The 25,723-nt window shown below is 46.3% G+C and overlaps 1 protein-coding gene across 5 annotated transcripts in view; it reads right to left on the bottom strand.

Annotated features, from left to right (window-relative positions):
• Nucleotides 1-25,723, bottom strand: part of KIZ (kizuna centrosomal protein) — a 174,640-nt gene that overhangs the window by 25,004 nt on the left and 123,913 nt on the right. For all 5 annotated transcript variants that reach the window (XR_005449437.1, XM_038743257.1, XM_038743261.1 and 2 more), the window contains one exon: nucleotides 12,908-13,018. Coding sequence is in view for 4 of the 5 variants with exons in the window: in XM_038743257.1 (XP_038599185.1) it covers nucleotides 12,908-13,018 (111 nt within the window). In the remaining variant the exon portion in view is untranslated. The remainder of the gene's footprint in view (nucleotides 1-12,907; nucleotides 13,019-25,723) is intronic.

Here is a 25,723-nt window from a genome sequence, read left to right as displayed (position 1 = left end):
TGGACACAGTCCATTTCCGACATGGGGCTCACTATATTAATCATTCATTCAATCGTATTTATTGAGCGCTTACTGTGTGCAGAGCACTGTACTGAGCGCTTGCCCCATTTCGTAGACAAGGTACCTATACTCACTGTCCCCAACCCCAGCGCTTAAGTACATATCTTTACACTCAATCACTTCTTCCTATTAGTAACTTATTTTAGTGTCTGTCTCCCCTGCTAGACTACAAACTCCTTGAGGTCAGGGATCATGACTGGCAGGTCTATTGCACTTTCTGACCCTTAGTACAGTGCTAGGCATACAGTAGGCACTCAGTAAAAAGGTAAGTCCTGAGGATGTAAGTGCTAAGGATAGCCGTGGGTTAATGTGACTTGAGGGACAGGGAATTAGTGGGGTAAGGCTTCCTCCTTACCTTATAAAATAAATAGAATAGATATGTACAAGGAAAATAAATAAATAGAGTAATAAATATGTACAAACATATATACATATATACAGGTGCTGTGGGGAAGGGGAGGAGGTAAGATGGGGGGGACGGAGAGGGGTACGAGGGGGAGAGGAAGGAAGGGGCTCAGTCTGGGAAGGCCTCCTGGAGGAAGTGAGCTCTCAGTAGGGCCTTGAAGGGAGGAAGAGAGCTAGCTTGGCGGATGGGCAGAGGGAGGGCATCCCAGGACCGGGGGAGGACGTGGGCCGGGGGTCGATGGCGGGACAGGCGAGAACGAGGCACGGTGAGGAGATTAGCGGTGGAGGAGCAGAGGGTGCGGGCTGGGCTGGAGAAGGAGAGAAGGGAGGTGAGGTAGGAGGGGGCCAGGGGATGGATGGACAGCCTTGAAGCCCAGGGTGAGGAGTTTCTGCCTGATGCGCAGATTGATTGGTAGCCACTGGAGATTATTGAGGAGGGGAGTAATATGCCCAGAGCGTTTCTGGACAAAGATAATCCGGGCAGCAGCATGAAGTATGGATTGAAGTGGGGAGAGACACGAGGATGGGAGATCAGAGAGAAGGCTGATGCAGTAGTCCAGACGGGATAGGATGAGAGCTTGAACGAGCAGGGTAGCGGTATGGACGGAGAGGAAAGGACGGATCTTGGCAATGTTGCGGAGCTGAGACCGGCAGGTTTTGGTGACGGCTTGGATGTGAGGGGTGAATGAGACCTTACCTTATTTTATTTTGTTAGTATGTTTGGTTTTTTTTTTCTCTGTCTCCCCCTTTTAGACTGTGAGCCCAATGTTGGGTAGGGACTGTCTCTATATGTTGCCAATTTGTACTTCCCAAGCGCTTAGTACAGTGCTCTGCACATAGTAAGCGCTCAATAAATATGATTGATTGATTGATTGATTCCTAAAGACTAAGAAAAGACGAATGTTTTTGATTCACACTCAATGCGTCCTGTTTCGGAGGAAGCTGATGACAGCCAGCGTGCCCACTCCTGGAACCTGGGCAGGGTGGCACTGGGTGGGCAGTCTAGTGGAAGGCCCTCAGCAGCAACAAACAATGATTTCCACCAGGTGAACTCCAGAGGTGTGCAGCAGGGCCACAACACTGCCGCTTCATAGGGAACATATGGTCATGGGTTCAAATCCCGGCTCCCCCACTTGTCAGCTGTGTGACTTTGGGCAAGTCACTTCACTTCTCTGGGTCTCAGTTACCTCATTTGTAAAATGGGGATGAAGACTGTGAGCCCCACGTGGGACAACCTGATCACCTTGTAACCTCCCCAGCACTTAGAACAGTGCTTTGCACATAGTAAGTGCTTAATAAATGCCATTATTATTATTATTATTACACGAGAAGCAGTGTGGCCTGATGGATGGAGTGCAGGCCCGGGAGTCAGAAGGATTTGGGTTCTAATCCTTGCTCCGCAACTTATCTTCTATGTGGCCTTGGGCAAGTGACTTCACTGTTCTGGGCCTCAGTTCTCTCATCTGTAAAATGGGGAGTGAGACTGTGAGTCCCACGTGGGACAGGGACTGTGTCCAACCCGATTTGGTTGTATCTACCCCAGCGCTTAGGAAAGTGCCTGGCACATGGAAGGTGCTTAACAAATACTTAAAAAAAAAAGCACATAGTCTCAGCTGTAGGAGTGCCACCCAGGGCTGTTGGCACCTTCCACGACGAACTTGAATAAACCATGGCTAGAAAATCTCCTCTCCATATACTTACTCTCTATGGATAGGTAACATGTCATCTAACAAGCGCTTAGTACAGTGCTCTGCACACAGTAAGCGCTCAATAAATACGATTGATTGATTGATCTACCCCAGACTGAGCCCCCTCCTTCCTCTCCCCCCCTCCCCCTCCCCACCCCTCCTGCCTTACCTCCTTCCCCTCCCCACAGCACCTGTATATATGTATATACGTTTGCACATATTTATTACTCTATTTATTTTACTTGTACATATATATTCTATTTATTTTATTTTGTTAATATGTTTTGTTTTGTTCTCTGTCTCCCCCTTCTAGACTGTAAGCCCGCTGTTGGGTAGGGACCGTCTCTATATGTTGCCAACTTGTACTTCCCAAGCGCTTAGTCCAGTGCTGTGCACACAGTAAGCGCTCAATAAATACGACTGACAATGAATGAATCTACCGATTCTGTGGAACTGTACTCTCCCACGTGCTTAGTACAGTGCTCTGTACACAGTAAGCCCTCAGTGTGGCCTAATGGATAGAGCATGGGCTGGGAACGAAAAGGATCTGGGTTCTAGTCCCAGCTCCACCACTTGTCTGCCTGTGGGCAATTCACTTAACTTCTCGGTACCTCCGGTTACCTCAACGGTAAAACGGGGATGAAGATTGTGAGCCCTACATGAGACAGGAACTGAGTCCAACCTGATTACTTTGTACCTACCTCGGCACTTAGAACACTGCCTGGCACCAGTAAGCGCTTAACAAATACCATTAAAAAAAATCAATCACCTTTATTGAGCACTTACTGTGTGCAAAGTACTGTAACTAAGTGCTTGGGAGGGTACAATATAATAGAGTCAGAAGACACATCCCCTGATCACAATGAGCATCATCTACAGGGGGTGACAGACATTAGTATAGGTCAATTAGGGATATACACAAAAATAGGCTACCTAGAGTAAACTCGGCAACTTGATGAGCCTGGATAAGTCAAATAGCTATTGTACGCCTCAGTTTCCCCACCTGACAATCGATTTCATCTATTTTAGGGAGTGATATGACTGTGAATGAGCTGAGGTATCGCCAGCTATGGTGCCTTAAACCTCAGGTCTTGTTAGATTTGTCCAAACTCTATGATGTACAAACTCTTTGAACCCTGCTGTTGATTCGGTGGAAAGAACATGCCTTTGGGGATCAGGATAATAATAAAAATAATGACTTTGGGATTTGTTAAGTGCTTAGTAAGTGCTAAGCACTGGAATAGTGCTGGGGTAGATACGGTAGATGATGATGATGGCATTTATTAAGCGCTTACTATGTGCAAAGCACTGTTCAAAGCACATAGCTCAGACACCTGGTCCCACATGTGGCTCACAGTCTAAATAATAATGATGGCATTTGTTAAGCGCTTACGATGTGCAGAGCACTGTTCTGAGTGCTGGAGAGGAAGGAGAATGGGTATTCAAATTTGATTTTGTGGATGAGGGAACTGAGGCACAGAGAAATGAACCGACTTGCCCGAGGTCACATGGCAGACAAGCGGTGGAGTAAGGATTAGAACTCAGGTCCTCCGACTCCCAGGCCACGGGGCCAGGCTGCTCCTCATCTTCTAGTCCCAGGTCTGCCTGTAGTTGGATAGCGAGGGCTATTTGCTGTGTGTTGTGCACCTGCTCACTTACTCGCTCATTGTACTCTGTGCTCCTGAGGGAACATAACTGTCAGTCAGTCAAATATACTCATTGAGCACTTACTGTGTGCAGACCACTGTGCTAAGCTCTTGGGAGAGTTCAAAATAACAACAGTCTTTTAGACTGTGAGCCCACTGTTGGGTAGGGACTGTATATGTTGCCAATTTGTACTTCCCAAGTGCTTAGTACAGTGCTCTGCACATAGTAAGCGCTCAATAAATACGATTGATGATGATGATGAACAAAACATTCCCTGCCCACAATGAGCTTACAGTCTGGAGGGGAAGACAGACATTAATATAAATAAATGAATTACAGATACGGACATATGTGATGATGATGATGATGATGATGGTATTAAGCGCTTACTATGTGCCAAGCACCGTTCTAAGTGCTGGAGTAATAATGATGGTATTTGTTCATTCATTCATTCAATCGTATTTCTTGAGCGCTTACTGTGTGCAGAGCACTGTACTAAGTGCTTGGGAAGTACAAGTTGGCAACATATAGAGACGGTCCCTACTCAACAGTGGGCTCACAGTCTAGAAACAGTGGGCTCACAGTCTAGAAAATAATTTGTTAAGCGCTTACTAGCGCCAAGCACTGTTCTAAGCACTGGGGTAATCAGGTTGTCCCACGTGGGGTTCACAGACTTACTCCCAATTTTACAGATGAGAGAACTGAGGCACAGAGAAGTGAAGTGACTTGCCCTAAGTCTGGGATCTTTCCATTAAGCCACGCTGGAAGGGAAGATGGTGTGAGAGGCAATCAATCGATCGCATGTATTGAGCGCTTCCTGTGTGCTGAGCACTGTCCTAAGTGCTCGGGAAAGTACGATATAACAACAAACTCCTGCCCAAAATGAGCACAGACAACTCGCTCTATTCCTCTGCATGAGTTCTGGGATCCAGGCTCTTCCGTGGTTCCTGATGGAGACTTCAATCAATCAATCAATCCATCAATCGTATTTATTGAGTGCTTACTGTGTGCAGAGCACTGTACTAAGCGCTTGGAAAATACAAGTTGGCAACATATAGAGACAGTCCCTACCCAACAGTGGGCTCACAGTCTAAAAGGGGGAGACAGAGAACAAAACCAAACATGCTAACAAAATAAAATAAATAGAATAGATATGTACAAGTAAAATAAATAAATAGAGTAATAAATATAAACACACATATATACATATATACAGATGCTGTGGGGAAGGGGAGGAGGTAAGATGGGGGATGGAGAGGGGGACGAGGGGGAGAGGAAGGAAGGGGCTCAGTTTGGGAAGGCCTCCTGGAGGAGGTGAGCTCTCAGTAGGGCCTTGAAGGGAGGAAGAGAGCTAGCTTGGCGGAGGGGCAGAGGGAGGCCATTCCAGGCCCGGGGGATGACGTGGGCCGGGGGTCGATGGTGGAACAGGCGAGAACAAGGTACGGTGAGGAGATTAGCGGCAGAGGAGCGGAGGGTGCGGGCTGGGCTGGAGAAGGAGAGAAGGGAGGTGAGGTAGGAGGGGGCGAGGCGATGGACAGCCTTGAAGCCCAGGGTGAGGAGTTTCTGCCTGATGCGCAGATTGATTGGTAGCCACTGGAGATTTTTGAGGAGGGGAGTAACATGCCCAGAGCGTTTCTGGACAAAGACAATCCGGGCAGCGGCATGAAGTATGGATTGAAGTGGGGAGAGACACGAGGACGTTGTTGGGTAGGGATTGTCTTCATTGCCGAATTGAACTTCCCAAGCGCTTAGCACAGTGCTCTGCACACAGTAAGCGCTCCACAAATACGATTAAATGAATAAATGAATCCTCAGGCCCTTTGGGAGAAGCAATGATTCATACCACTAGATATGAGGAATGACTTTGTGCACCGCAACAGTGAATGCACAGCGAGGGCCAGAAGCAACAATTGGCCTGCTAGTGGTCTAAGAGCATTACTGCTTCTCTAAGATACTTTACTAGTAATAATATAATATAAAGATGGCATTTGTTAAGCACTTACTATGTGCGAAGCACTGTTCTAAGCGTTGGGGACGATACAAGGTGATCTGGTTGTCCCACGTGGGGCTCGCAGTCTTCAACCCCATTTTCCAGATGAGGTTACTGAGGCCCAGAGCAGTGAAGTGACTTGCCCAAAGTCACACAGCTGACAAGTGGCGGAGCCGGGATTAGAACCCATGACCTCTGGCTCCCAAGCCCGTGGGGTGGGCAACCCTGATTTGTAGAAAAGCCCAACAAATGTAACCTTTGAGCAGGCGTCGTGCAAAGAGCCGTGCAATTTATGGATCTCCCCTGGGGCACATGACATCATTATAAATGGGGCTTGTTCATCTTTGCTTGTTAAATTGGTTCAAATGGCCTTTAATATAAAATTTCCATTATGTTAAGGGTTGACAATGCAAGTTGTCAACAATGCACGAGAAGCAGCGTGACTAGAGAAGCGGCGTGGCTCAGTGGAAAGAGCGTGGGCTTTGGAGTCAGAGGTCATGGGTTTGAATCCCGACTCCGACCCCATCCCTACACACCTTATTAAAACACTTGCCCCCTCCCTCGTTCCTCCCTGACCACTGTTTTCAACTGTTCACTTTCCAATGGCTCCTTCTCCACAGCTTTCAAGCCTGGCCATGAATTCCCTACCTAAAAAACCCTCCCTTGAGCCCATGGCTCCTTCCAATTACCACTCCCATCTCCCACCTATTATTCCTCTCCAAGCCTCCTGAGCCAGATGTCTATGCTTGCTGCCTCTACGTCCTCTCCTCCAACATTCTGCTTAACCTCCTGCAATTTGGCTTCAATTCTCCCTTCCACTCCAGGGAAATGGCCCCCTTTAAGGTCATCAATGACCTTCTTGCCAAATCCAATGGCCACTCCTCCATCCTAATCCTTCGGTCCATCCCAATACTCCTCACCTTTCCTGCTGTCTTTGACACTATGGACCACTCCCTTCTCCTGAAAACATTATCCAACCTTTGTTTCACTGCCACTGTCCTTTCCTGGTTGTCCTCCTATCTCTCTGACCGCTTCTTCTCAGTCTCTCACATGGGCCCCTACTCTGCCCCCCACCTTCTATCTGTGTGGTTCTCTCAAAGCTTCGTTTCAGGTCCCCTTCTAATCTCGATCTACACCCACTCCCTTGGAGAACTCATTCGCCCCCATGGCTAAAATTTCCAAGGGGAATTTTAGGAAGACCACACCTAATGGCTTCAATTTTATTGGCGGCACTGGGGAAAAAGAAAGGGAAGGCAGAGAGGCAAGAGAAGCCCCTCTAAATCCACCCAGGCTCCCTGGCATCCCATTTCTACATGGATGATTCCCAAATCTACCTCTCCAGGCCTGACCTCTCTCCTCTGGAGTCTCACCTTCCCTTCTGCCTTCAGGACCTCTCTACTTGGATGTTCTGCTGACACCTTAAACTTAACCGGTTCAAAACAGAGCCCAGCTTTCTACCGAAAGCCTGTCCTCCCCTTGATCTTCCTTTCACTGTAATAATAATAATAATAATAATAATGGTATTTGTTAAGCACTTACTATGTGCCAAGCACTGTTCTAAGCACTGGGGAGGCTACAAGGTGATCAGGTTGTCCCACGGGGGGCTCAAAGTCTTAATCCCCATTTTACAGATGAGGTAACTGAGGCACAGAGAAGCTAAGTGGCTTGCCCAAGGTCACACAGCTGGTGACTGGCGGAGCCGGGATTTGAACCCATGACCACTGACTCCAAAGCCCGTGATCTTTCCACTGAGCCACGCTGCTTCAAGAGAGAGCAGGGAGATCGATCGGTAACTGACTGTGAACAATCACTGTAGACACCACCACCATCCTTCCCATCTCACAGGCCTGTAACTTGGTCATTCTCCTCAACTGATCTTTCTCATTCAACCCTCACCTTCAATCTCTCCTGAAATCCTATCAGTTCTAGCTTCACAGCATCTCTAGAATCTGCCCTTCCCTCTTCACCCAAACTGTTACCATGCTGATCTAAGCCCTCGCCATTTCCTGCCTGGACTACCGCTTCAGCCTCCTCACTGATCTCCCTGCAGGCTCCCCTCTCTCCAGTCCTTACTTTGCTCTGCTGCCCGGATCATTTTTCTGCAAAACTGTTCAGTCCATATCTTCCCCACTCTTCAAAAACCTCAACGGTTGGCCAATTCACCACCGCATCGAACAGAAACTCCTTGCAACTGGCTTTAAGACACTTGCGTCAGTTCTCTCCCTCTTACCTAGCCTTGCTGATCTCCTACCCCCACCTAACCTGGACACTTCACTCCTCTAACACCGACCTGTTCTCAGTACTTCAATCTCATCTATCTTGCTGCTGACCATTTCCCCACGTCTTTTCTCTAGCCTGGAACTCCCTCCTTCTTTATATCTGCCAGTCCACCACTCTTCACACCTTCAAAACCCTCCTAAAATCACATTTCCTCCAAGAGGCCTTCCCAGACTAAGCCCTTTATTTCCCCATCTGCCCACCCCTCTGTGTCAACTACGAACTTGGCCGTGTAACTCTTAAACACTCTGGCACTCACACCATCCCTTCGGTACTTATTTAGATGTTTTTACTCAACCGTTTTCCCTATACCTAATCTATTTTAATGTCTGACTCTCCTGTCTCCCCTTGTAGACTGTAAGCTCCATGTGGGTACGGAATCATGTCTACCAACTCCGTTGAATTATACTTTCGCAAGCATTTAGTACAGTGCTCTGTACAAAATAAGCATTCAGTAAACACAACTGTTTGACTATTGTATTGTATTAGAGAAGCAGCATGGCCAATGGAAAGAGCACGGGCTCTGGAGTCAGAGGTCGTGGGTTCAAACGCTGGCTCCGCCAGTTGTCAGCTGTGTGACCTTGGGCAAGTCACTTAACTTCTCTGGGCCTCAGTTACCTCATCTGTAAAATGGGGATTAAGACGGTGAGCCCCCCGTGGGACAACCTGATCACCTTGTAACCTCCCCAGTGCTTAGAACAGTGCTGTGCACATAGTAAGCGCTTAACAAATGCCATCATTATTATTACTATTATTATTATTATTATTGTATTCCCCCAAGTGCTTAGTAGAGAACTTTGCACATGGTAGTCTCTCAATAAACATAACTGAATGAATAAATGGTTGACTGTTTATATGCCTCAAGCCTCCCCTTCCCCTGACTCTTATTCTTGATGTTATTTCCTGATCTGGCTCGGTCATATGTGAGAGTCAGGAACATTGGTGTAAAGTGTGGCCATGTGAGAGAGAGAGAGAGAGAGAGTCCTTCCCTCATCTGAGCTCATAGCTGTGGATAACTGCTCCCATGGGCTTCCCAGAACCAGCTCCAAAACACCACAGAAGATGTTGTGAGGGGGGATGAGCTTTGGGCTCCCCTTGATTCCCCTTTCTGCCCCGGGGCGAGGGAGAGAGGACTGTTTAGGTGGATTTTAATCCCCTGCTGGAAGGAACACAATCTGGGCCTGGGCATATCTGCCTGAGGCAAATGAAATTTTACTTTACATTTAATGAAAACGTAATTAACTTTCTTCTCCCCAGGTCATAGCCTCCCACTTATGCACTCAAAGCCACCCACAGCACTTTTCTACATTCAGCTTATGTACTTTTTTTATTTGTCACATCCATCTTTCAGTTCCTTTTCTGCCTCCTTACTGTAAATCGCTTGATATCCCTCTGTCCCCTATGATTGTAAGCTCCTTGAGGGTAGGGACTGCAACGTGGTCTACAGGCTAGAGCGTGGGCTTGGGAGTCAGAAGGACCTGAGCTCTAATTCCAGCTCTGCCACTTCTCTGCCGTGTGACCTTGGGTAAGTCAATTTACTTCTCTAGACCTTAGTTACCTCATCTGTAAAATGGGGATTATGACTGCGAACCCCAAGTGGGATATGGACTATATCCAACCTGGTTAGCTTATACTTACCCCAGCAATTAGTATAGTGCCTGGCACATAGTAAGTGCTTAACAAATACCATAAAAAAAGATTGTACTCTTCAAATGTTTAGTAAAATGCTCTGTACATAGTAGGTATTCAACAAGCACAACTGGCTGACCAAGTCCCACAATTAGGATGACAGATGAGCCTTGGTTCTGAGAATTTAGGCCCAAAAATCTGCATGAAGGAATTGATTGTAGTGATGGGGTTTGCCCAGTGCTCATCTGAGAGAGTCGAGGGCGGAGACTCAAGTTTACTGCACGGAAGGAGGTAATGGTAAATTGCTTCTGTATATATGCAGAAAACTGCATATACTGCAATATATATATATATATATATATATATATATATATATACCACATATATAATTGCATATACTGTAAATTGCACCTGTATATATGTATATATGTTTGTACATATTTATGACTCTATTTATTTATTTATTTTACTTGTACATATCTATTCTATTTATTTTATTTTGTTAGTATGTTTGGTTTTGTTCTCTGTCTCCCCCTTTTAGACTGTGAGCCCACTGTTGGGTAGGGACTGTATATGTTGCCAACTTGTACTTCCCAAGCGCTCAGTACAGTGCTCTGCAAACAGTAAGCGCTCAATAAATGCAATTGATTGATTGATTGATTGATTGATTCTGCATTTTTACCAAGAAAACTCTCTGGATCCACTACCAGAACAATTACAGATGGAGACGGGGCACTCTGGGAGAGATGTGTCCATGGCGTCGCTACGGGTCGGACATGACTCGACAGCATAAGACAACAACAAGAACAACATCTTATTCTCTCCTCAATGCCAATCAAGTTCTACCTGGGGCAGAGAGCACCAGATGAACAGGACGGCGGGGCATGAACTACACACAGAGACTTTTAGCTGCAGGACCCACCGATAGTCAAAGTGACTCCAGCATAGTGCAGAGAAGCAACGTGGCTCAGTGAAAAGAGCCCGGGCTTGGGAGTCAGAGGTCATAGGTTCTAATCCCGGCTCTGCCACTTGTCGGCTGTGTGACTCTGGGCAAGTCACTCCACATCTCTGTGCCTCAGTTCCCTCATCTGTAAAAAGGGGATGAAGACTGTGAGCCCCATGGGGGACAACCTGATTACCTTGTAACCTCCCCAGCGCTTAGAACAGTGCTTTTTTTTTAAAAATGGCATTTATGAAGCGCTTACTATGTGCAAAGCACTGTTCTAAGTGCTGGGGGGGATACAAGGTGATCAGGCTGTCCCGCGTGGGACTCACAGTCAGCATCCCCATTTTACAGATGAGGTAACTGAGGCTCCGAGAAGTTAAGTGACTTGCCCAAGGTCACAGCGCTTAATAAATGCCATCATTATTATAGTAAGTGCTTAACAAACACCATTATTATTATTAATAATGCCATCTGCTGTGCCATAAAGTAGCAGCCATTCACTTTCACAGAACACCGTGATCTCGACGGCCCATATTATTCAGCTATTTTTCAGGATTTCTGCCAGGCCTATCCACCCCTTAGAATGCCCTATGAGGTAGGTTCTTTGTTTGGAAAGCTTCACCCCTGATGGTATTGCCCCATTCATTCATTCAATTCATTCAATTGTATTTATCGAGCGCTTACTGTATGCACAGCACTGTACTAAGCGCTTGGAAAGTACAATTCGGCAACAGAGAGGGACAATCCCTACCCAACAACGCGTTCACAGTCTCGAAGAGGGAGACAGACAACAAAACAAAACAAGTAGACAGGCATCAGACATGGCCCTACTTGAAGAGCCAGGATTAAACCCCAGGTCTCCCGACAGCCAGAGCTATACTCTTTCTACCAGACTGACTGCAGGGCACACTACTGATTGATATTGGTGGGTCGTGAAAAGGTGCCAAGGACTGCATCATTTATTTGGGTCTGATGGGTCAGTGCTTTAGTCACAGTGCAGACTCAAAGGGCAGAAAATCACTACAGGGAGATAAGATTTGGCCATGAGATTGTGTTCTTGTGGGTCTGGCTTCTGAAAGGCCAGATTGATAGCTTGCTGCCCAGAGATGCCAGGGGCTGGGAGTTCCTCTGCTTAGACTTTGAGGGCCACTTCATTCATTCATTCAATCATATTTATTGAGTGCTTACTGTGTGCAGAGCACTGTACTAAGTGCTTGGGAACAGTGCTTTGCACATCGCAAGCGCTTAACAAATACTATCATTAGTATTATTATTATTGGGAAGTACAAGTTGGCAACATATAGAGACGGTCCCTACCCAACAATGGGCTCACGGTCTAGAAGGGGGAGACAGACAACAAAACAAAACATGCGGACAGGTGTCAAGTCATCAGAATAAATAGAAGTAAAGCTAGATGCACATCATTAACAAAATAAATAGAATAGGAAATATGTACAAGTAAAATAAATAGAGTAATAAATCTGCGCAAACATACAGACAGGTGCAGTGAGGAGGGGAAGGAGATAGGGTGGGGGGACGGGGAGGAGGAGAGGAAAAGGGGGCTCAGTCTGGGAAGGCCTCCTGGAGGAGATGAGCTCTCAGTAGGAGGGGAAAGGGATTGATTAATTTAACTGTGGTGTTTATTATGTGCTTACTATGCGCCAGGCACTGTATGAAGTGCTGGGGTGGATACAAGCAAATCGATTTGGGCACAATCCCTATCCCACAAGGGACAGTCTGACTCCCCATTTTGCAGATGAGGTAACAAAGGCACAGAGAAGTGAAGTGACTTGCCCAAGGCCACACAGCAGTCAAGTGGCAGAGCCGGACAGAGAACCCATGACCTTCTGACCACATGGCCACTCTGCCATGTTGCTTCCCCAAGGGATGGTATGGGGGTAAGCAGGGCTGAGGGGGGGGAAATTCTCACTCGCTGTCTGTCAATCAGATGGTCCCAGGGCTAAGGCGTAGTCAGGGGTAGCTGCCCACCCAATCCAAAATATTGTTAGGCGTGTGCTTAGCTGGTGTCTTCCTCCAGGATTAACCTGGGGTGAAACCAAATTTGCTTTAGAAACATCCTGTGTGGGGGACACGCCACAGAACGTGACCGTGGTACACGCCAAAGGGATTGCATGCCACTCGACTGCTCCGTGCCAGAGTCTGGCAGTGCTCCTGCTACAGAGGACCCACTCTCGCCATCGCGTCACTCTCCGGCAGGGTCTCTGGCTTAAGCGTGAGGGTCTGGAGGACGGGAGCCTTGCTTACCTGGCACTTGCAATTTGGAGTCGCCTGCCTTTTTCTTTGGATTCTTTCCTCTAGTTTGGTCCTCACCAGCCCGCAAGGTGGACAGCTTCAGCAATTGATATGCTTTTGTCTCTGCAGATATGAAAAAAAAAATAAAAAAAAAATGAACCCTGCAGTTGGAAGAGGAAAAAAAATCTTTCAATTCCAAAGTAGGTTAAAGTTTCATGAGAAGGTGTGCGTATTTGCGCGTGCATGTTGAAGTTCGTTCATTCAATCATATTTATTGAGCGCTTACTGTGTGCAGAGCACTGTACTAAGCGCTTGGAAAGTTCAATTCGGCAACAGACAGAGACAATCCCTACCCAACAACGGGCTCACAGTCTAGAATTGTGTTTTGATTTACTCCTTGGGAAATGGACCTGGGTTCGAGAGGGTTTCATTAGGAGTTGCTTGGGTTCGCTGAGGGTAGAGAGCCCATTTCCTTGAAGTCTCCTAGCTCTTTGTTTTCTCAATGTTCTCTTCTCAATTTACACTCACTCCCTTGGGGAGCTCATCCACTCCCAGGGCTTCAGCTACCATCTCTATGCTGATGACTCCCAGCGTGGCTCAGTGGAAAGAGCCCGGGCTTTGGAGTCAAAGGTCATGGGTTCAAATCCAGGCTCCGTCACTTGTCAGCTGTGTGACTTTGGGAAAGTCACTTAACTTCTCTGGGCCTCAGTTACCTCATCTGTAAAATGGGATTAAGACTGTGAGCCCCCCATGGGACAACCTGATCATCTTGTAACCTCCCCAGAGCTTAGAACAGTGCTTTGCACATAGTAAGCGCTTAATAAATGTCATTAAAAAAATCAACCTCACTAGCTCTGATTTGTCTCTCCTCTCCAATCTCACATTTCCTCCTGCTTCCAGCACCTCTAAATGGATTCATTCAATTCACTCAATCGTATTTATTAAGCACTTACTGTGTGCAGAGCACTGTACTAAGTGGTTGGGAAAGAACAATACAATAAACAGTTGATGATTTCTACCCACAACAAGCTCACAGTCTAGAGGGGGGGAAACGGTGGTACTTGTTAAAGCGCTTATGATGAATCAGGCACTGTATTAAGCACTGGGGTGGACACAAGTAAATCAGGTTGGACACAGTCCCTGTCCCACATGGGGCTCACAGTCTCAATTTCCATTTTACAGATGAGGTAACTGAGGCCCAGAGAAGTGGACTTACCCAAGGTCACACAGCAGATAAGTGGAAGGGCCGGGATTAGAACCCATGACCACCTTACTCCCAGGACCGTGCTCTATCCACTATGCCATGCTCTCCAATGGATGTTCCACTGGCAACTCACGCTCAACATGTCTGAAACTGAACTCTTCATCATCCTTCCCAAATCCTCTCCTCCATCCTTCCCTCCTCTCATGCCTGGAACCATGGCATTAGCCTTGACCCCTTGACCCCTCTTTTTCAACCCCCACATTCAGTCTGTCACTGAATCCTGTGAATTCTCCCTCCACATTCCCAGACCTCACCCTTTCCTCTTCATCCACACTTTCCCATACGAGTCCAGGCACTTGTTATAATCCCTAACCTGACTCCCGCATCAACCTCCATGCTCATTTTCCTGCCTAGTCTCTCCTCATCTCAGTCCACATTTCACTTGGCTGCTCGGATCCCCATTCCTCAAGAATCTCCATTGGTTGCCCATCCACCTCTGCATCGAACAGAAACTCTTTACCATCAGCTTTAACGCACTCAATCACCCTGCCCCCACATACCTCACCTCACTACTCTCCTGCTACAACCCAGCCCACACACTTTGTTCCTCTAATTCCAATCTACTCACTGTACTTCTATCTCGCCTATCTCACCGCCGGCCTCTCACCCACGTCCTGCCTCTGACCTGGAATGCCCTCCCTCTTCATGTCCGACAGACAATTATTCTCCCCACTTTCAAAGTCTTAATAATAATAATGGCATTTATTAAGTGCTTACTATGTGCAAAGCACTGTTCTAAGCGCTGGGGAGGTTACAAGGTGATCAGGTTGTCCCATGGGGGGCTCACAGTCTTAATCCCCATTTTACAGATGAGTCAACTGAGGTCCAGAGAAGTTAAGTGACTTGCCCAAAGTCAGTCAGCTTACATTTTACATTGGAAATTACATCTCCACCGAGAGACCTTCCCTGACTAAGCCCTCATGTCCTCTTTTCCCACTCCCTTCTGCATGGTCTTAACTTGTTCCCTTTACTCACCACCAACCCTAGCCCCACAGCACTTACGTATATATCCGTAATTTATTTATTTATATTAATGTCTGTCTCCTCCTCTACACTGTAAGTTCATTGTGGGCGGGGATGTGTCTGTGTTACTGTTATATTGTACTCTCCCAAGCACTTAGTACAGTGCTTTGCACACAGTAAGCACTTAAAAAATGAAATTGATCAGACCATTAAAAAAAATATTGTTCTGCACTTGTCTTCCCACTCTAAAAACCTCCAATGGGTTGCCCATTTCTGTCTATATCAGGCAGAAACTCCTGCATACTGGGTTTGAAGCATTCAGTCAGCCCGCTCCCCACTAGTTACTCTCTCTCTCCTCCCACAACATCCTCAGCTTGCATGCTTCATTCCTCTCACACCAACCTATTCAGTCTCACCGCTGTAGCCACCGATCTGACGCTCACACCCTCACCCTACCTGGAACTTCCTCCCGCCTCATATCCGGCAGACCACTGTTCCCTCTAGCTTCAAATATCACATCTCACCCGGAAGGAATTCCATGATTGATCCCTCAATTCCCCACCCTTTTTCCCACCTCGTGCCACATTGGAACATCTGTATCACCTAATCATTTGGATACTCACCTCTTCCTTCTCAAAGTAATAATAATAATAATTATGACATTTGTTAAGCGCTTACTATGTGCAAAGCACTGTTGTAAGTGCTGGGGGGGGATACAAGGTGATCAGGTTGTCCCACGTGGGGCTCACAGGCTTCATCCACATTTTACAGTCCTTTTAGACTGTGAGCCCACTGTTGGGTAGGGACTGTCGCTATGTGTTGCCAACTTGTACTTCCCAAGCGCTTAGTACAGTGCTCTGCACACAGTAAGCGCTCAATAAATACGACTGATGATGATGATGAGGTAATTGAGGCTCAGAGAAGTTAAGTGACTTGCCCAAGGTCACACAGCAGACATGTGGCGGAGCAGGGATTAGAACCCATGACCTCTGACTCCAAAGCCTTGGCTCTTTCCACTGAGCCACGCTGCTTCTCTGCTCTTACATACATACCTTTAAATGCTACCACTTCCTCCTATCTACAATTTCTTGAGTGTCTGTTTCCCCCTCTAGACTTTCAGCTCCTTGAGAGTCTGGATCGTGCTTATTAAATCTGTTGTATTCTCCCAAGTGCTCAACACAGTGCTATGCACACAGAGGGTGATCAATAAATACTACTGATTGCTCACCCCAGGGACAACTAGGAATAACTAAGAGAATTTAGGAATAACTTAGAGAAGTAGCGCGGCTTAGTGGAAAGAGTACGGGCTTGGGAGTCAGAGGTTGTGGGTTCTAATCCCAGCTCCGCCACTTGTCAGCTGTGTGACTGGGCAAGTCACTTGACTTCTCTGTGCCTCAGTTACCTCATCTGTAAAATGGGGATTAAGACTGTGAGCCCCATGTGGGACAACTTGATTGTCTTGTATCTACCCCAGTGCATAGAACAGTGGGTGGCACATAGTAAGAGCTTAACAAATACCATTATTATTATTATTATTATTCCTCTCAGCCCCACCAACTCTCGTTTCAGAGAGCAAATTGGAGGACTTTGAGGGACTGAGCAAGGGACAGAAGCAAGGAGAAAGGAGTGTAACCCCTGCACTTGGATTTGCACCCCATCCTCAGCCCCACAGCACTTAGGTACATATCCCTAATTGATTTATATTAATGTCCGTCTCTCCATCTAGACTGCAAGCTCTTTGTGGGCAGGGAACATGTCTACCAACTCTGTTATACTGTACTCTCCCAGGTGCTTAGTACCCATGCTCTGTACACAGTAGGAGTTCGGGAAATCTGATTGATAAAAAAAAAAAAAGCTTTCACTGTGATTCAGAGTCGGACTTTCTTTCTGACTCTGGATGTTCTGCATCTCTGTTTCTGTGCTTGCAAAGAAATCCTAGATAGATTATAGGTATAAGACATTAAGGAACTTAGGTACTGAACGCAGAAATCAAACCAGCAGGGGTGTAGACAAAAAACAACAAATGAAGAGCGACTCGCCCCAGGCCACAGGTGGGGAACAGAACGCGCAGGTCCAGAGAGGGTGAAGGAGGAGACTTTTAGGGAGGAAAAATAAATATGGCATTTATTAAGCTCTTACTATGTGCCAGGCACTGTACTAAGTTCTGGGGTGGATACAAGGAAATCGGGTTGGATACAGTCCCTGTCCCATTTGGGGCTCACAGTCTGAAACCCCATCTTGCAGATGAGGTAACTGTGGCAAAGAGAGGTACAGTGACTTGCCCAAGGTCACACAGCAGACAAATTGTGGAGCTGGGATTAGAACCCACGACCTTCTGACTCCTAGGCCTGTGGCTCTATCCATTATGGCATGCTGTTTCCTCCCTGAGGGAAGATCTCAGATCTCAGAGGAGGAGAGGGAGAAACACAAAGAGACCCCTGAGTCACAGCCACAGACAAACAGAGGACACCTGGAACACTACCTGCTGTTCTGTTGGCCACATCGCAAGGAGGACCGAACAGAGTTGGAGAAGGAATGGAGCAGTGTGAATAGTATATTCAGTGGGATGGAGAAGCTTCAAGGTGGACTCTTCACTGTGGAGAGATGTAGATTGAGATGGGGCAGGATTGACGTTTACAGAACGAGCATGGACGTGGTGAATCTGGAATTACTGTTCCCCAAATTCTCCATTTCAACCAGGATAATAATAATAATAATGTTGGTATTTGTTAAGCGCTTACTATGTGCCAAGCACTGTTCTAAGCACTGGGGTAGATACAAGGTAATCAAATTGTCCCACATGGGGCTTACAGTCTTCACCCCCATTTTACAGACGAGGGAACTGAGGCCCAGAGAAGTGAAGTGACTTGCCCAAGGTCACACAGCCGACGTGGTGGAGCCGAGATTCGAACCCATGACCTCTGACTCCAAAGCCCGTGCTCTTTCCACTGAGCCACGCTGCTTCTATTAAAGTTGTCCCACATGGGGCTCACAGTCTTAATCCCCATTTTTACACATGAGGTAACAGGCTCAGAGAAGTTAAGTGACTTGCCCAAGGTCACACAGCAGACTTGTGGTGGAGCCGGGATTCGAACCCATGACCTCTGACTCCAAAGCCCGGGCTCTTTCCACTGAGCCACGCTGCTTCTCAGGATGAAATGCACACACTGGAGTTTCAGGAGACAGATTCAAAACAAAAGGGAAACACTTTTCATGCAGCAGGAGGCAAGTACACTAATTCACTAATCCATTCACATATACATATCTGTGTTGCATTGTACTCTCCCAAGCACTTAGTACAGTACTCTGCACACCGTAAGTGCTCAATAAACACGACTGAATGATTGAATCATTTATTTATATATTTTAATGCCTGTCTCCCCCTCTAGACCGTGACCTCCTTGTGGGCAGGGAATGTGTCTATCAACTCTCTTTGTACTGTTCTCTCCCAAGCATTTATCACAGTGCTCTATGCACAATAAGGGCTCGATAAATACCACTGATTGATTGACGGTGAGTACAGCAACATCAGCCAGTTCAAGAAGGGTTTGGACAGATTCATGGATGAGAGGTCTAGGATAGATTCCTAGAAGAATGTAAGAGGCAAAACTATGGGTGTTAGCTAGAAGACTCGAGAGGGAAAAACAGATACATGAACCATGGGAAAGGTTAGAGGCACTAGATGGTCCATCCCTAACCATGAGGATGGATATCTAAGAAAGCAACCATCACATAACTTCTCCAAGAGCCCTGGTGCTCCTGCCGGAGACAGAATCCAGTGATGAATGGATTGCCCCCATTATCATAATCATCATCAGTGTTTTTTAATCAGCACATACTATGCGCAGAGCACTGTACTAACATTTAGGAAAGAACAATACAACAGAGTCGGTAGACACCTTCCCTGCCCACTCAGGTATATTTCTTATATTCTTATGTTGTGTTCTTACCCACAGAGGTAAAGACAGAGACGGATAGAAAGTGGTTGATATGGAGACACAGACAGACAAAAGAAAGAGAGATACATAATTGAGACAGAAGCAAAACTTTAGCGACATAGGGCTGAGGTCAAATATAGAAATGAAAGAGTGAGCAAAGAAAGTGAGAAAGAGCAAAGAGAGCAGAAAGACACTGAGGAACAGAGCTAGAAACAGAGCTAGATACAGAGATAATCAGAGAGGCTGAAATCCAGAGAAAGAGACAAAAACAGAAAGAAAGGGAAAGCACAGTCGGAGCTTCCAAGGCCCCAAAGGACAGAGAAATAGATGAGAGAGAAAGAGAAACATACATAGAGAGAGAGAGAGAGAGAGAGAGAGAGAGAGAGAGAGAGAGAGAGAGAGAGAGAGATAAAGGACAAGAAAGAGAGACTGAGGAAGAAGGATACAGCTGAGTGAGGGAGAAAAGGAGACCAGGAAATATTCATTCACTCATTCATTCATTCAATCAAATTTATTGAGCACTTACTGTATACAGAGCACTATTCTGAATGCTCAGGAGAGTAAAATTTAACAATAAACAGACACATTCCCTGCCGACAATGAGCTTACAGTCTAGATGGGGAGACAGACATTAATATAAATAAATTACAGATATGCACATAAGTGCTGTGGGGCTGAGTGGGGTTGGTGAATGAAAAAGCAGAGAGTCACACAGAGAAGCAGTATGGCTCAGTGGAAAGAGCATGGGCTTTGGAGTCAGAGGTCATGGGTTCAAATCCCAGCTCCGCCAAATGTCAGCTGACTATGGGCAAGTCACTTAACTTTTGTGCCTCAGTTCCCTCATCTGTAAAATGGGGATTAAGACTGTGAGCCCCCTGAGGGACAACTTCATCACCTTGTAACTTTCTCAGCACTTAGAACCATGCTTTTCACATAGTAAGCACTTAATAAATGCTATTAAAAAAAAGAAAACTAAATGAAAGAGACAGAGAGACAGAAAGATACAGGAACTCCAGATAATTGGGGAGAGGAGAGAGCGTGGCTTGTCAAATGGAAGACACAGAGCATCAATGGACCAGCAGTTTTGAGAAGTGATGTTGGGGGAGTGACTCTTTAAAATTCATCTGTCTATAGGACTGCATTCAACAAGGAACTATTACAGCAGCTTACAGTACAACTCAGAAAAGAGAAGGAGGGGATCCAATGTTGAGGGAAAAACAAAAAAACACCCTTAGCAGCACTGGTCCTTTTGCAAAAAAATATGTCAGTGCTCCTGGAGAGTAGGAAATACAAATTGGACAAGAAAAAAGCAAGATAAAGCTAACCAGGAGCAAATGTGGCCATTCTCTTAGGGAGAAAAGACAAACTGGAAAGCTACAGGATAGGGCAGCACTACCTTTGTGAGAACGGGACAGGAAAAGATCTGGGGCACACTGAACCCACAGTGAGTTATGTACCTAAAAGAGCAAGAAGATATCAGACCCAATGGCAACATTCCCATTACACTAAGCCTAGCACAGAATCTACTGTGTTTGGTTTGGGGAGAACTTGGAGAGGAGCCACAAGGGAAAAAGCAAAATAATTAAAGATTTGGATAATCGGCCTTTTAGAAAACACCAGAGTCCCTTTAGCCCGAAGAAGAGGAGGCTGGGAGGAGGAAAGGCAGGCAGGGGGAGAGGAACAATTAGTAACTGTTTTCAAGGGTGAGTTAGGAGAGGGTCTGTCTCTTGGTTTCCCATTCTTCCCAGTGTCTCTGCTCAAGAGGAAAGACAGTTTGTTGAGGGAGCACGTGTTTGGGTATACGCGTGTGCATTCACACAAACACACACACAAACACCACATGGCTGCTGTGAGGAGCATCCACTGGGGCCCACAAAAGAAAGGTTTAAACTGCAGCAGTTTCTGCCTGGAGAGATTTCTAAAAAAAAAAAAAAAAAAAAAAGGATGCATAGCCATCATCCTGGGGCAGCTCCAATGCTCACTGGGCAGTGTGGCTTAGTGGAAAGAGCCCGGGCTTGGGAGACAGAGGATGTGGGTTCTAATCCCAGCTCCACCACTTATCAGCTGTGTGACTTTGGGCAAGTCACTTAACTTTTCTGTGCCTCAGTTACCACATCTGTAAATGGGGATTAAGACTGTAAGCCCCACCTGGGACAACCTGCTTACCGTGTAACTACCCCGGCATTTAGAACAGTGCTTGGCACATAGTAAGCACTTAACAGATACCATCATTATTATGGGTGAGGCCCGACTGAAGTCCCCTGATCTGCCTTTTGAGGGTGGCCTCTCAAACAGGTGGGAAGAGGTTTCTCTTGAAGTCATTTCCAGTCTGCCTAAAATGACCAATGGGCTAATCGGGGAGTGTGGAAATCAGATCAATCAAGTATCATGCAGCCATCCCACTCTCTTCTGCATCTCCCTGACTTTCTCCCCTTATTTAGCCCCATTCATGCTGAGAAGCAGCAGGACATAGTGGTTAGAACGCAGGCCTGCAAGTCAGAAGGTTATGATAATAATAATAATAATAATGGCATTTATTAAGCACTTACTATGTGCACAGCACTGTTCTAGGCGCCGGGGAATTTACAAGGTGATCAGGTTGTCCCATGTGGGGCTCGCAGTCTTAATCCCCATTTTACAGATGAGGTAACTGAGGCCCAGAGAAGTTAAGTGACTTGCCCAAAGTCACACAGCTGACGAGTGGTGGAGCCGGGATTTGAACCCATAACCTCTGACTCCAAAGCCCGGGCTCTTTCCACTGAGCCACGCTGCTTCTCTAATCCCAGCTCTGCCAACTTGTCCGCCGTGTGACTTTGAGCAAATCACTTCACTCCTCTGCGTCTCAGTTACCTCCTCTGTAAAATGGGGATTGAGACTATGAGCCCCATAGGGATAGGGACTGTGTCCGACCCAATTTGCTTGTATCCACCCCAGCGCTTAGTGCAAGGCACTGTATAAATATCAAAATTATTATTATCATTATCTCCAGCCCCCCGGCACTTATGTACAATCTGTAATTTTATTTATTTATAGTAATGTCTGTCTCCCACTCTAGACTGTAAACTCACTGTGGGCGGGCAACGTGTCTGTTATATTGTTATACTGTACTCTCCCAAGTGCTTAGTACAGTGCTCTGGACACGATACATGTGCCTGCCTGACTGATTGACAACACTCCCTCCACACAAGGGCCTGAAATGTGTCTGGGCGCTCGATGTTTTTGGACTACCCCAGGCAGGCCGCAGGATCTGGCTTTATGGAGAAAGGAGGAGTTGGCTCTCAAATAGAGAAGCGGCGTGGCTCGGTGGAAAGAGCCCGGGCTTTGGAGTCAAAGGTCATGGGTTCAAATCCCGCCTCTGCCGATTGTCAGCTGTGTGACTTTGGGCAAGTCACTTCACTTCTCTGTGCCTCAGTTACCTCATCTGTAAAATGGGGATTAAGACTGTGAGCCCCCCGGGGGACAACCTTATCACCTTGTAACCTCCCCAGCGCTTAGAACAGTGCTTTGCACATAGTAAGCGCTTAATAAATGCCATTAAAAAAAAAATAAGGTCGGCTGACAGTAACTCTGGCAAAACGCACCTCACCACAGGAAGAAAGAATATAATTCCCATCATTACCATCCTGATGACATAATGAAATAAACTGGCTGTTTTCTCACTGGCATTATATAAACCTCTTAACCACGTACCCTTTATCAGAAGAGTAAAGGTTCCTGAGATTTTTCATGGATTTTTAGCAACATGAAGTTACAAACAAGGGTGGGAGAAAAAAAAGGGAGGGTGTACTGAGCAGTGTGAGAGGGTGGAGGGAGAGAGGGAGATGAGGTTAGGAAGGGGGGGGACAGAGAAAGCTTCAACTTTTCATCCTTTATTCTCTTTTAGATGCAAATGTGCACCTGCTTAAATACTTCTATAGCTACAAAGGAAAAATGGAAAACTGAAATAGCAGATGTAAGGGGGCTTCTACGACGCAGCCTAGGAGTGAAAAACTGAACCACGCTTGCCTGTCTTACGGATGCCCGGGGTATGCCTGGTAGCTCGGAGAAGACATGGAGTGTGCCCGCTGCTTGCCCCAGGGAAGCACCCTAGCAAGATGAGAAACGGGAGAGAGATGCCACAAAGCCAGGCTAACAAGGAATCGCAAATGCACTGGAGAAATGTCATCAATTGAGGGGACAGACAAGCTTAGGTCCATAGAAAGGACAGGCACTGTTCTGAAAACTAACAGATGAAAATGCGCAAGAAATTTCAGGCGCGAGTGGTGTTTCTGTAGAATGTCTTCAGGTCTTTCTTGCACACAGTAAGCGCTTAACAAATGCCAATATTATTATTATTATTATTATTATCTTTAGGGAACTCTCTATAGATGCTCCATTTATGATCCATGTATTTTCTCATCCTCTTGCCATTACCACTTGTAGCCGTGTTTTTCCTCCTGCTATCACTATATGCATGCAATTTATGCCTTCCTGCCTCGCCATTAGTACCTAGAGGGCAAAGACTGAGTCTTCTACTCTCATTTTATGCTCCCAAACGCCTAGTCTAGCACTCTGCATGCAGTTGGTGCCCAGCAAAAAATGGGTCCAATGCAGTTCTCTGCACCCTGTAATAATAATAATAATAATAATGGCATTCATTAAGTGCTTACTATGTGCAAAGCACTGTAGGTGCCCAGTACAACACTCTACACACAGAAGGTGCCCAATTCAGCACTCTGTACCCAGCAGGTCACAGGTTCTAATCCCTGCTCCTCCACTTGTCTGCTGTGTGACCTTGGACAAGTAACTTTACTTCTCTGTGCCTCAGTTACCTCACCTGTAAAATGGGGATTGAAACTGTGAGGCCCCACATAGGACAGGGACTGTGTCCAACCCGATTTGCTTGTATCCACCCCAGCGCTTAGTACAGTGCCTGGCCCATAGTGAACCTTTAACAAATACCATAATAATTATTATTATAGTGTTCTGCACAGAGAAGGTGCCCAATACAGCACTTTGCACCAGTAAGTGCCTAGTACTGTACTCTGCACGCAATAGTCATTCAGTAAATACATTTGTTGTGATTCCCAATTGTAACAAGGGATTGCTTTCCAGATTTCCCTTAAATGCTGTACATATATCAATAAGCACAATGTCTTTTTTTCTCTCCAGCAGGTCCCAGAAATATCCATTTTAGCCCTCGGTCTGCCTGGGTGGCAAAGTCTTGTGGGCTGCAAGATTCTGCAGTAGGTCCAAAAGGCAGGAGCGGCAAATAACTGGGCACGGAAGGACAGGAGTTGGGGCAGAGGGCTGAGAGACTCCTTATAACCTTCCCTCTCCACAGATCGACTGTTAGTCTCTTGGCTTTTGCTCCTGCAGTTCACTGTGTGACTTTGGGCAAGTCACTTAACTTCTCTTAACTTCAAGGCCCTGCTGAGAGCTCACCTCCTCCAGGAGGCCTTCCCAGACTGAGCCCCTTCCTTCCTCTCCCCCTCATTCCCCTCTCCATCCCCCCATCTTACCTCCTTCCCTTCCCCACAGCACCTGTATATATGTATATATGGTTGTACATATTTATTATTCTATTTATTTATTTATTTATTTATTTATTTTACTTGTACATTTCTATCCTATTTATTTTATTTTGTTGGTATGTTTGGTTCTGTTCTCTGTCTCCCCCTTTTAGACTGTGAGCCCACTGTTGGGTAGGGACTGTCTCTATGTGTTGCCAATTTGTACTTCCCAAGCGCTTAGTACAGTGCTCTGCACATAGTAAGCGCTCAATAAATACGATTGATTGATTGATTGATTGATTGATTCTCTGTGCCTCAGTTACCTCATCTGGAAAATGGGGATTAAGGCCGTCTTCTACTCTCATTTTATGCTCCCAAACGCCTAGTCTAGCACTCTGCATGCACTTGGTGCCCAGCAGAAAATGGGTCCAATGCAGTTCTCTGCACCCTGTAATAATAATAATAATAATAATAATGGCATTTATTAAGTGCTTACTATGTGCAAAGCACTGTAGGGGCCCAGTACAACACTCTACACACAGAAGGTGCCCAATTCAGCACTCTGTACCCAGCAGGTCACAGGTTCTAATCCCTGTCCCACGTGAGCCCCACGTGGGACAACCTGATGACTTTGAATCTACCCCAGCGTGTAGAACAGTGCTCGGCACATGGTAAAGCGCTTAACAAATACCATAATCATCACCATCACTGTCAATGTTCGGTGAATGCGATTCTGCTTCTTCATCTCCACCATTCCCACCAGGACCGATAATTTGTTCTATAGCATTCTGGGCCTAAAATGCCTACTTTTTTAATGGTCTTCGTTAGGTGGTTACCGTGTGCCTTGTTCCTGTCACTAAGCACTGGGGAAGAATTTGCACTAATCGGTTTGGACACAATCTACGTCCTATATGGCTTTACAGTCTCAATCCCATTTTACAGATGAGGTAACGGAGGCACAGAGAAGCTCAGTGACTTGCCCAAGGTTGCACAGCAGACAAGGGTGGAGTTGGGATTAGAACCCAGGTTCCCTGCCTCCCAGGCTGGGATTCTAACCACTAGGACCACACTGATTCTGATCTGCGCATTATTAATTGCACAGTTAAATAGTCTGACTCCACTCTCTGTCTCTCCTAGGAAGTGCCACCTTATCGTGGCAAGAGAGTTTACA

The sequence above is a fragment of the Tachyglossus aculeatus genome, chromosome 1 (genome assembly GCF_015852505.1).
Source record: "Tachyglossus aculeatus isolate mTacAcu1 chromosome 1, mTacAcu1.pri, whole genome shotgun sequence".
Classification (NCBI taxonomy): domain Eukaryota; kingdom Metazoa; phylum Chordata; class Mammalia; order Monotremata; family Tachyglossidae; genus Tachyglossus; species Tachyglossus aculeatus.
Note: the sequence above shows the minus strand (reverse complement) of the source record. Positions and strands in the feature narration are given on the sequence as shown.